Source organism: Rhinoderma darwinii, chromosome 2 (genome assembly GCF_050947455.1).
Source record: "Rhinoderma darwinii isolate aRhiDar2 chromosome 2, aRhiDar2.hap1, whole genome shotgun sequence".
NCBI classification, from domain to species: domain Eukaryota; kingdom Metazoa; phylum Chordata; class Amphibia; order Anura; family Rhinodermatidae; genus Rhinoderma; species Rhinoderma darwinii.
This window is the reverse complement of record NC_134688.1, coordinates 398895668-398908945: the sequence shown is the minus strand read 5'-3', so window position 1 is coordinate 398908945 and position 13278 is coordinate 398895668. Positions and strand designations below refer to the sequence as shown.

At 42.4% G+C, this 13278-nt stretch overlaps 1 protein-coding gene across 1 annotated transcript in view; it reads left to right on the top strand.

Moving 5' to 3' along the window:
* The window catches only part of BCLAF3 (BCLAF1 and THRAP3 family member 3), a 100547-nt gene that overhangs the window by 46114 nt on the left and 41155 nt on the right, over positions 1–13278 (top strand). The window contains exons 3-8 of the mRNA XM_075854031.1: positions 1166–1221; positions 1515–2069; positions 3013–3660; positions 5807–5917; positions 7596–7768; positions 8260–8383. Coding sequence (XP_075710146.1) covers positions 1181–1221; positions 1515–2069; positions 3013–3660; positions 5807–5917; positions 7596–7768; positions 8260–8383 — 1652 coding nt within the window. The 5' untranslated portion in view covers positions 1166–1180. The remainder of the gene's footprint in view (positions 1–1165; positions 1222–1514; positions 2070–3012; positions 3661–5806; positions 5918–7595; positions 7769–8259; positions 8384–13278) is intronic.

Sequence of the window (13278 nt, the reverse complement as noted above, 5' to 3'; positions counted from 1 at the left end):
AAAAAAGATTTGCATTGTGGTTCCATTGCCAGTAACAACAGATCGCAGAGGAAACCAAGCAGTGGGAGCTCCCCATGATCATTTCACATACCGGTATTTTGGTATATAACTGCTTCTCTGCGACTCTAATAATCCTGGATCATTAAAGAGGCTCTGTCACCAGATTTTGCAACCCCTATCTGCTATTGCAGCAGATCGGCGCTGCAATGTAGATTACAGTAACGTTTTTATTTTTAAAAAACGAGCATTTTTGGCCAAGTTATGACCATTTTTGTATTTATGCAAATGAGACTTGCAAAAGTCCAAGTGGGCGTGTTTAAAGTAAAAGTCCAAGTGGGCGTGTATTATGTGCGTACATCGGGGCGTTTTTACTACTTTTACTAGCTGGGCGTTCTGACCAGAAGTATCATCCACTTCTCTTCAGAACGCCCAGCTTCTGGCAGTGCAGACACAGCGTGTTCTTAAGAGATCACGCTGTGACGTCACTCACAGGTCCTGCATCGTGTTGGACGAGCGAGGACACATCGGCACCAGAGGTTACAGTTGATTCTGCATCAGCGTTTGCAGGTAAGTAGCTACATCGACTTACCTGCAAACGCTGATGCTGCTGCAGAATCAACTGTAGCCTCTGGTGCCGATGTGGCCGACACGATGCAGGACCTGGGGCAGGAAGTGAGTGACGTCACAGCGTGATCTCTCGAGAGCACGCTGTGTGTCTGTGCACTGCCAGAAGCTGGGCATTGTGAAGAGAAGTGGATGATACTTCTCGTCAGAACGCCCAGCTAGTAAAAGTAGTAAAAACGCCCCGATGTACGCACATAATACACGCCCACTTGAACTTTTACTTTAAACACGCCCACTTGGACTTTTGCAAGCCTCATTTGCATAAATACAAAAATGGTCATAACTTGGCCAAAAATGCTCGTTTTTTAAAAATAAAAAAGTTACTGTAATCTACATTGCAGCGCCTATCTGCTGCAATAGCATATAGGGGTTGCAAAATCTGGTGACAGAGCCTCTTTAAACATGAGATTTCTGCATTTAATGTATGTAACATTTGGAATTTTGTGGAGAAACGGAATGGGAAACCGCTGTATTAAACGAAAATGAAACTCCTTTTTAGAAGTATATGTATGAAATAACATTTTGTTTCCTTACTTTTAAGGCCACCATATAAAGTATGGCAAAATCACGCTCAAGATCGCCCAGGTGGAAAGCCAGGTTAGTATCTGACTGTATTTTTTTATTTTTTTCATTTTACCACCTATACAGCTGCCCAATTTATTTTTTATTTTTCTTTTAAAGCTGGACAACTCTTTTTTAGGCTTTATTTAAATGTAACCCTAACATCCCTTTACCCAGCACATAGTGCTTCTCCACAAAAAAATGTCAAAATAATCAAAGCCATGCTGTATCTTACCTGCTTCTCTGAAAATTATCCTAAAACCAAATGCTAAAATATTGTGCATGCTATCAATCCACACATCTCATGAAATCTGTTTTGTTCTTTGTAGAGCACCCCCATACAGAAGCCCAGAGCACAATAGACACAAACACTTTAAAGAGCATTACCAAGATGGTGAAGGGTTCCATCGAGACCCCAGAAGGCCCATACACTGGGAAGAAGAAAGGCATGGACAAAACAATTCCAGGATGGCTCCATATAAACGCTTTAATGATAAAAGCTATGAGCCGGATTTATTTTCCGCAGACTTAAGGAAATCTCCTTTTGAATCCTCCAATCGACCGAAAAGAATGCATTCTCCAGATAGGCGAGGAGACAGCAATAGGAGATTCCCAACAAAATATCCTGAGGATCACAATAGACATAACCACAGAGAACACAGTGATTATCACCAGAGAAATCAAGACCTTAATTCACACACTGAAACAAATGGTTTAAAATCTGCAAGACGGGAGGACACTTTTCACAGATCTTACCAGAGAGAACCGGATAGGGTTTGGCATGACAATGAAGGTCAATGGAATCAAGAACATACAGATCAATATTTGCCACCACCCAGCAGAAGATCCGATGAATTTGTTGATCGAAATTCGTTTCACAAGAGGTAGAGATTGTTTGCTTGGTTTTTAAGCATTTTTAGCTAATATTTTTATGTTAGATTTTGTTTTAGTGGTTTTTTGTCTAGAACATCTCTTCCTAAATAAGGGCCTGTTGATACCCCGTTTAACTTATATACCGTATTTAATTTAGTTGTTTTTTTTTTAAAGACTATGTTAGGCCCACAAACGTATTTTTGCAGCCGCAATTCACCTGCATATCTGCAGGTTAATTGCTGTCCCATTCATTTCAATGGGCCCATGCACACGACCGTGCATTGCCCAGGAGCCAGGCTCATAGAAATACCACTACAGTCGTGTGCATGAGGCCTAAACCTTTGAAGACGTGTTTTTTTTATTTTTTATAAATACAGTGTATTTTAGTGTTTTGTGAAACTTTGTCATTTGTCTTTATTAAAAACTTATTTTAACTTTTTCAGATACAGCTTCTATGTATCCTAGGTAAACAGACGCTGTATCGTGCGCTGAAACCTAAATCCGTCAGTTCAGTGGGACTGACGGCTTCGGGGACAGCGGGTCCTGCATGTCTTTGACATGCAGGATCCAGCTATTCTTGATCTCATCTAAGTTCATAACATAGATGTGATCGATAACCGGTGGATGTGACATGCAGGATCCGCTGTCCCTGAAGCAGTCAGTCCCACTGTGCTCCTGGATTTAGGTTTCAAAACACGATACAGCTTCTATGTATCCAGGATACATAGAAGCTGTATTTGAAAAAGTACTACATTTATTTTTAATAAAAACAAATTACAAAGTTGCACAAAACACTGTAATAAACTGTTTTAGTAAAAAGAAAAAAAAAATGTCTTCAGAGGTGTACATATCATTTTGAAGCCTGATTTGTGTAATTTAAGCAATATGCACATTTGTTGGTTTTCTGATCTGCTTTCACGTCCACACAAAGATAATAAATATTTATGTCAACAGGCATCTTGAGGATCGAGATTACAGGGAACATGAACTACTTCCTAAGAAAACTAGGGAACTAGATAGACATGACTACCGGCCGCCGCCAAGGCATTCACACTGGAATGACGATCATACTTTACGGCCATATCATGACAAGGATTGGTCAAAAGACACAGATCTCAGAGATCCTAAACCTGTTGTATACCAGACACGTTCAGGAGAACTTACCAAGATACAATATGACTATAGTCATAGATCTCCATCATATGTACATGCTGAGCCAAATGTAATAATTGACCGTGCTGAGAGACCCAACCGCTATGAAGAGAGGAAAAACTTTCCTACCAGAACTTCCCAACACCACAGGTCAAATCTGAGTAACCAAGAAAGGGGAAAACTTTCTGAAAGACCACCAGAACCATCTACTAAATACAGTGAAAAAAAGGGTCCTGATAGGGACATGTTCAAAACGGAAAATAAACACCCAGATCATAAGCACAAGGAAAGTGGGAGAAAAGCTGAATACAGGAGAGAACCAAGTTCTAAACACCACTTGGATAACCATAATGCAAAATCTTCTGACCCAACTATAATACAGAAGATTCATTCTGAAAAGGAATCTGTCATGGTTAATTTGGATATGAAGAAAACTACGGATAAGTATAGGTATTATTTTTAATTAATCTCATAGTTTATTTTTTTTCTTGGGTTTTCTGTGAGGGCGAGGTAAAAGTTCATGCTTCTTTCACCTGTGGAAACAAGAGGATGACACATCCAGAAGTTTGGTTTGAAAGATCCAGAATTATTCATGTGTGAAACAAAATTGAATTGTGGAATTGCAGAAGAAACGGTTGAAAATAATCACCCTAATCTATTAATAGTAGCATGTTCATTGTAGGGTCACTTTATAAAAGAAAAGAAGAAGCAGACTACATAAAAGAAAAAGAAAAAAAGAAAAATGGAAAGTAAAAAATAGAACGGAAAAATGGAATATCAAAATATTTTCCTAAAAGGTCACGCTCCCTTCATGTATGACAGCCATGCGGATCATATGAACACTGTTCTTCCAAGCCTAATATTTTTCGCAGAATGGCTTACGCTCTCAGTGACTTCACACACCAATTAATCTTTGGAAACGAGTTAGAACATTTGATGATGGAATAAATGTTGTTTTAATTCCCTAAAGAAAGCGGGGGGGAAATTTACGAAAGTTTCCATGGGACCAACTTTACTGGAAGAGAAATTGTAGCCTCTGTCAATCAAAATCATCTGTATGTTATGTGAAACTTTGGGAGACATAACAAAAACAAACAAGCTGCTAACTCAAAAACAGCCAAATCAAAGCCAATTAAGTTTTTTTTTTTTCTTGGCGGTGTCATCAACTAAGATTCTCCGTAATGGGTGCTAACCATGTTATGAAGAAATTCATGCTTTATACTTTTCATGATCCTTGTATACAGGAATGATTAATATTAAAGGTCTTGAATATCAAAAGCAATGGCCATAACGGAACACAGTTAAAAAAACAGTGATACCGAATATATATACTGACTGTGTATGGACTGAAAACTTGCTTTTCAATGAATTTTTTACATACAGTATTATGGCTGGATGAGTTAAGACAACGATTGTCGTACATTTTGATGGTTTTCATTTCTTATCTGGAACAAATTTTAACTATATGGACCTTGTTCTACATCCTGTTACAATACCATCTCTAAAAATATCACATGTGTAAGAAATTTGCAATGAAAATTCTCAAACTTGGGGCCTACCTCGACAAATTATCCTTTTTTATCGAAGTCCGCTTCTACCAAAAATACATTAATATGTAAAGTCGCATGAAATTTTTCTCGCCTCACAAATCTATGATAGCACAGAATAATATAATATGCAGATGACTCCGCTGCTGAAATATGTAATCCAGGAGAATCAGAGTTATATAGTGTTCGATGATTGGGTGGCTTCATATATTACTATGTAGATTTACAGCAACAATGTGGATCCTGTTTATGACCTGAAACAACAAGAAATATTTAACAGGTAAGGGGATATTTCTATGTCCTGTATCAAAAACTTTTTTTGTACTCATTGAAATTACGTATATATTATCATATAATTGTTAGTATTTAATAGTGTTTGTTTTGTAAAAATTCTCAGAGACAAGATGAAGCATCTTCTTTTAATAGCCTAATTTCAGATTTTTAACTATTTAAAAGGGGTTGTCCAGGTTGGGGGCTGTTTTTTTTTTTATATATATACTGATGAGCTATCCACAAAATAGGCCATCAGTATATGATTGGAGGGGTCCGACAGCTGGACCTTGCACAGATCAGCTGTTCTGGGTACCAGAAGCTAATCAGGGGTTGTCGCTTGAAGTTAGGCAGAGGTCGCCTCGGTGTTGGAAGCAGAAGACTCCGTACACTGTAAAGTGGCCCTGCTGGGTTACTGCACCTCTGCTCCTATTCACTTGAATAGGAGCAGAACTGCAGCAGTGCCGCTATACAGTGGTCGGAGCCTTCTGCTTCCAACACCGACCTCTGCCTAACTTCAAGCGACAACCCCTGCATAGCTTCTGGTACCCAGAACAGCTGATCGATATGGGGTCCGGGTGTCGGACCCCTCCAATCATATACTGATGGCCTATCCTGTGGAAACAGCCCCTATGCTGGTCAAGCCGTTTAAAATATCTTGACAAATCTTGTTTCCTAGATTCTGCAGAACTTGCATCTTCAAACTGTGATATACATTGTGTCTGCTTGGTGATTTATTTGTAAATTTATGGAGTATGAATGAGGTTATCTTCTTCTAGACAACCTCATGAACATTGGAACATCTCCAAAGACATTCAACCAAAGTTTGAAGTACCCCAAGGGAAAAGGAATGATGAACAAAAGAGGTCCGAATCGGATGTTCAAAAGAGGTGCTCTTTTAATCCTTTGAAAATGTTTAACTATCTCCGTGAACATCAGAACAAGTTATTTAACCCCTTAACGCTCCAGGACATACTATTATGTCATGGTAAGTACATCGTTCGCACTTCATGACATAATAGTATGTCATGCATTAAACGGAGCACCGCTCGCGCCTGGAGCGTTCACGAGCTGTGATATCTGCTGCTTCCGACAGCTGGCTATCACAGCTCAATGTGCCGGGAGCAATCGAGATGGTCCGGTCTTCACAATCGCCACTATTGGTTAGTCACTGACTAACTGTCTAATAGCGACGATCGTTGTGTAAACTTCCTCTCCCTGACATCACATACTGCCGCACCCGCCCTGTTGGCGTTAGAGAGGCGTTCAGAGCAGTTGTGTGCAGAAATAGAGAGCGAAAAAGTAGAAAAACCTCTCCCTGTTCTCTTCCTCTTTGTGGACCTTCCACGTTTTTGGTCAGTGATCTCCTATCACTGACCACTTCAGGACCAAATTTCTTGGTCCCTGGGGAATGTTTTTTTCTTTATAAAATATCTAAAACAAAAAAATATATAAAAATGTAAAAATCAAGCAAAAAAAAAGGGAAGTTCACATAAAATCTAGTTAGGTTTAGTGTTAGGAACCCTCGCCCTAGTTAGTTTTATTGTCAGGGAAGTCCACTTGTTCTCTAAAAACAAAACAAAAACAATCACGCTTTTGTGCTAGTTTAGGTAGCAGCCTATTGCTCCCAGTTAGGGATTTTTTATTTTTTTTGCTGTATACATTTTGTCTAAGCACAACAAACATCCTTAAGGGGTTAAAGGATAACTTCTCCTCTTGTGGAGTTGTTCTTATTCGGGGGCAAGTAGTTTGTGCTAGCGATACCGCTTTCTGTAGGCACTACACCCTTTCAGTAAACCTAGTTCTATGACTACCTTTACAAAGAACAAGGAGTAGATATTCTTAGTGTAGCTAAACGTTTGACAAACTTCTGACATGTCATAGTGACATGTCAGAAGTTTGGATTGGTGGGGGTCCGAGCACTGAAACCCCCACTAATTGCTAGAACGAAGCAGCTGAATCGCTCGTGTGAGCGCTGAGCCGCTTCGTGTCTGTTCGGCTTTTTCTGGAAATAAATGTATCGGTATACGGACTCAATAGAAAGTCTATGAGCCCGTACTCCGATACATCGGCTTTCCGTAAAAAGCCGAACAGGCACGAAGCGGATCAGCGCTTTTGCGAGCGCTGCAGCTGCTTCGTTCTAGCGATTGGTGGGGGTCTCGGTGCTCGGACCTCCACCAATACAAACTTCTGACATGTCACTATGACATGTCTGAAATTTGTCAACTGTTTAGCTACACTTTAATATCAGAATAATTGTGTGCAAACCCTCTGCATAGAATTGGAAAGATTTAAAGATGGAAACCTGTTCCAGTTGTTGAAAAAATAACTGCATTTTGTTTTTTCTTTCTAAAGTACATGTTTGGTCAATTTTCAATATTTGTCTTGGCAAACCAGATACTTTTTTTAATGAAATTTTTATTACATCCATTAGATAGGAAGTTTAGTCTCGAAGTGTAACAGTCAGGCTACCATTGAATAGATGTCCACATTTAGGTGGCAATCTTTAGAAGAAAAAAAAAAAAGAATATTTAATTAACAAAATTGAAACTTCTCGAACCATTGCAGGAGCAATACCACTTCCAATGAGAGGCAGATGTCTGTAGACCTGGTAGCAGCAGGTGGAAAGGATGCTTTTCATCCCATGTTTGACCACCTTAGTTCTACAAAGCACGGGGGAACTAATGCTCCAAGCACTGAATTTACTCAGGAAATCATAACCATCATCCATGAAGTGAAAGGTAAGATAGTAAAATGCTGGTATCCATGGAAATATTGTGCTTTACATGTGATGGTTACATGATTTTGAAGTTGTAGAATCTTTGATTTGTCTAATATTATATTTTGTTTAAAGATTGGGAGCAATTTTCTGTGAACAATATGCAATTCTAGGGTACGCCTGGAAGGGGGAAATACAACAATGTACTATTGTGCATAAATTCGAAGTGCAACTTTATTCTAAATTCATGAATTGCCAGCCTGTCCTAGATCAATATTTTGTTTGCTCTTGTTTGTATACACTGACATAATTTTTTTTTTATTTTTTTTTTACCTGATGTACCCTTTTATGGATGGAAAATTCCCCTTCTACAGGTAGATTCCATAGCATAAAATGAACATTATATATATTTAGAAAGTTGCTTATAACGCTCTCCACCATTTTTACTATGTTCGTTGTACAAATTGAATTTATCAGTTTTTTTTTTTGTTTTTTTTCTGTCTTTATTTACAGCAAATCATTTTAAGGCTCCGGAATTGTCGCTCCATGAACGTTTTTCCAAGCTGCAAGCAGAAAGCAATAAGGAAGAGTTGAACCTCAAGAAACCTACAATGCAGCCCAATCCAGAGATTCACAGGTAAACTGATGTTTCTGCACTCTTGTCCAGATGACAGGCAGCAGCATGTTAATGCGAGTCTGAGATATTTTTTTTTTAATCAGTTCAATTTTATTCAACAAACTTCACATTTTTACAGATCATTGTACGTTCTCATACAGTGTATAAGCAAATTTCAACAGACCCAAGTATTTATATCCAACCAAACATTCCCTTCCCCCAACTCACCCTTGTATCCCCCCAGCCGGTCTTCTCGATACCACTTTTTCAATCCTATCTCCTTCTCTTCCCCTTTTCCATTCCCCATCTTACGCCTGCTCTCCGTATGTACCCCACCTTCAGTAGTCTTATACCTGAACTTGTGACCGTATTGCCATCAACTCCACAGAAGCATATCCCGATTGATCAATCCACCTGGCCCATTGTTTCTCAAACTTGACCTTGGACCCCCTCTTGGAGTATATCCTATATTCCATTAGAACCTGTGAGTTAAGTGCCCCTATGATTTCTTGTTTTGAGGGTGGCTCCGCATCCAGCCAGTGCTTTGCTATTCCTTTCCTAACTTGATATAATATTTTAGCGATTGCCAACCCTGACATCCTATCCCCCACCAAATCTCCAACATACCCTAGCAGCATTACCACAGGATCCCATGGAACCTGTACCTCAAACACTCTCCCCACCAGCTCCAATATTTCCGTCCACAGAATCCCCAACCTCCCGCATGTCCAGAACATATGTAGGATGTCTGCTTTTTCCTCCGGGCACCTAGGGCACTTGGCATCTGCTCTTAATCCCATTTGTTTCAGCACCCACGGGGTCCTATACACCCTATGTATCAGAAACAACTGCGATCTTCGTTGTGCTACATTAATGGACAAAGTACATGTTGCTGCCAATACCGCCTCCCAGTGGTCTGTCGTAATAGGACCCACATCCCTCTCCCATATAGCTTTCACTGGTGCCATAGGATCCCCCAGATGTTCCACCAATAACCTGCGATAAACCAATGAAATTAATCCTTTTGACGTTACTGCTTTTGCAATATGTTCCAACACTCCCGCGGCATGTATTGTCATGTCTACACTGGCCGCCTGTGTCTGCACAGCGTGCCGAATCTGCAGGTACTGATAGAACATGCGGGAGTCCAGCTGAAACCCCTCCCTTATTTGCTGAAAGGATTTGAGTATGCCTCCCTCGTACAACTGACTCAATCGTATTATGCCTTGCTGCTCCCACCCCTGCATCCCTTCCAATTTACCCAATTCCCCCAGATAAGCATTCCTCCAGAGCGGTGTATATTTAGTGTACTCTCCTATCCCCAGCAATTGTTTGCACTGCCACCACACCTTGTGTATGAGAAGCAGAGTGGGTCTGGTACTCGCCATCCGTTTATAGCTGTGCGCTTCCAGTCCTACCAACGGGTTCTCCCCCCCCCCAGATATGATAGGATGCGCGCACTGGACCCCCATGTCTCTTCCTGCTCCCACCCCCAGAAATGCTGACATTGGGCAGCTAAATAATACACCCAAGCATTGGGCACAGCCAGGCCCCCCTCCTCTTTAGGCAGTTGTAAATTCTCCAGTTTAATCCTAGGTACCCCCTTCTTCCATACTAGGTCCCTAAAAAGGTTGTGCAACCTCCTGAACCAATATTTGGGGATCCATACCAGGGAGTTATGTAGGACATACAGCACCTGGGGCATAAGGATCATTTTAATCAGATTTGTCCTACCCAGAGCCGATAGCGGTAACTTATTCCACGCCTCTACTTTGGCTTTTATCGTTATTAACAGTGGCATTACATTAAGGGACATATAATCCTGTACCTTTGCCGTCACCCTAACCCCCAAATACTTAAACTCCGTGACCACCGGTATCTCCACCTCCTCCTCCCCAGTCTGGATACCCCCCGGGTCCATGAGCATTAGAGCCGATTTTGACCAATTAATGAGCAATCCCGAATATTTCCCGAACCGCTTAATTAGGGCCATCACTAACGGTAGTGTGCGCTCAGTATCCGCCATGAATATCAGCATATCGTCTGCGTATAATGCAATTCGTTCCTCCACCCCCCCATATCTCAACCCCTGAATATGTTCATGTTGTCTCACTGCACACGCCAAGGGTTCCACCGCCAACGCAAACAACAATGGGGATAATGGACATCCCTGACGCGTTCCCCGCTCCAGCGCAAACCGATCCGATAGCACCCCATTCACCCTTATCTTTGCTGTCGGGGCTACGTATAACAACTTTACCCATTTTATGTAATTAGGGCCAAACCCCATTTTCTCCAGAACTGACCACAGATATTTCCATTCCACGCAATCGAATGCTTTAGCCGCGTCTAATGACAGAATGGCTCTCCCCCCATGATTGTCCGGTCGAACTTGTAAATTCAAGAACAGCCGTCTCAGATTCACCGCCGTCGATTTGGATGGCATAAAGCCGGCCTGATCTCCATGTACCACCCCAGCCACTACCTTAGCTAGTCGAAGCGCCAATACTTTTGCTATGATTTTGATATCCGCCGTCAGTAGAGAAACTGGTCTATAGGAGCCCGGGAGCTGAGGATCTTTCCCCTCTTTAGGCAGAACTACAATAGTTGCTTCGTACATTGTTTCCGGGAGCCGCCCCCTATCAAAACTATCCAAAAGAGTGGCCAATAACTGCGGTACAAGCTCCTCCCCATATTCCTTAAAAACTTCCACCGGAAGACCATCCGGCCCCGGCGCCTTTTCACTGGCTAGTATCCCTATGGCTGCCTGGAGCTCCTCCAGAGATATGGGCTCCTCCAATGTCCCTCTCTCCTCCCCCCCCAACCTGGGAAGGTCTATCTCCCCTATATACTCTTCCAGCTGTTGAGGTGTGTGCTCCGCCCTAGAGGCATACAAATCTGAGTAAAACTGCTGAAAAACTTTCAAAATCTGTCCTGTATCCGTCTCCGACTTCCCCCCCTCCCCCTTAATAGTGTGTATGTAATTATTCTCCCTCTGAGCCTGCGCCATCCTTGCCAACAGCCGTCCAGTGGTTTCCCCCTCCTCATAATATTGGCGTTTTAAAAACATCCTTTTGTTGTCTGCCCTCTCCAACTGATGCTGTTTTAACAACCGCTGCGCCTCCACCCAATGCTTCAGTGTGTCTGGTGTGTTATCTGCTATATGTAGTCTTTCTGTCTCTGTTACCCTTTCCAACAGCGCTTCCCCTAATTGTCTAGACCGTGTTTTTACTGCCGAAATGTGCTGGATGAACACCCCTCTCAGCCACTGCTTCATCGCGTCCCACAGTATCTCTTGCGGTACCGTTCCTGAATTGAACTGAAAGTATTCCTTTATGAGGTCTAAAATTTGTTTATGATCTATCAACTTCAGCCAAAAGGCATTGAGTTTCCAGCACCCTTGCCCCCGCCCTGTCCTCCCCTCCGTCTCTACCTTCATTAACAAAGGAGAATGATCCGACAACGCTCTTTGTAAATATTCTATCTGGGCTACAAAGGGTACCGCTGCCGGTGAGCACAAGATTAGGTCTATCCTGGATAAAGACTGATACGTGGAAGACGCACAAGAATACTGAAAGCTATTTGGATGTTTATCCCTCCATATGTCCCGCCAACCCATTTCAGCAATAAGATGGCCAAACGCTGTTAAACCTCCCCCTGTCATTCCAAATTTATCCATATTAGTATTCAATACCGCGTTAAAATCCCCCATCACTAGCAACGGCACCTCCGGGTATCTCGCCAGTTCCTCCACCACTTTCTTGATACATCCGCTAGAAAATGGAGGGGGGACATACAACACCACCAACACACAATTCCAATGATACATCGTACAGTGTACCCCCACATACCGCCCCTCCCCATCCTGGAAGGAGTCGTGACATATAAATGGCACCGCCCTATGTATGAGAAGACTCACCCCCCTTGAATATGTAGTATGGTAAGAATGAAAGCTATGGCCTACCCAAGCCCTATGCATCATGGAGACTGAATCCCTAGTCATATGTGTCTCCTGTAGTCCTATCACCCTCGACTCCTGCTTCCTAATAAAATCAAATACCGCCTGTCGTTTTCTGGCTTCCCGCAGGCCCCGTACATTCCAGGACAAACAATTAAGTGATCCCATCATCCCTCAACATATCCCTACACATCCCATCCTGTTCTCGTAGTTTTACATATCCGACCGGCTGGGTCCTCTTTCCCTCCCTCCCCTCCCCCCCCTGTAACCTCCCCCGTAAACCTACCCCTTTCCAAGGGTTGGGGCGACAGAACGTATCTGCCATTACCCATAACAAGCGTCGGCAGGCCAACTCCGCCCACCGTACATTCAACAATACCATAACTCGTTATTCACGTTTCTCGCGTAACTGACCATCCCTCCCGCTGCCTTTTCCTTGCAAATAACCAACCATCCCTTCAACATATCGGTACCCCTCAATGTCCATAAACACATTCCTCCTCTTCCGGTCTTCCGCGTTCACCGCAACAATGCCCTCCAACTCCAAGTCCAAACATGACCAGGAACCCTCAATGCCATATCTTGCAATTTTTACGACACCTGGTTCAGTCCCGCATCCCCAGCCTCCTTTTAACAGCCGGTCTGTTCCGGATCAGCGCCGTCCTTCTGCCTCCGCCGGTCTCAGCTGACTTTCATGGCTATCCAACCATCTAACCGCTTCTCTCGGTGTCTCGAAAAAGGAAGTTGTGCCCAACGCCACCACTCTCAGGCGGGCAGGATACATCATTGAATATTGCACTTGTAACGCCCTTAAGCGTCTCTTTATATCCATAAACTGTGATAGTTTCCGTTGTACTTCCATAGAGAAATCCGGGAAAAAGGACACTTTCACCCCATTAAAGGAGATGTCTTGACGTTCTCTAGCTTTCCTCAGGATCTTGTCTCTATCCTTGTAATG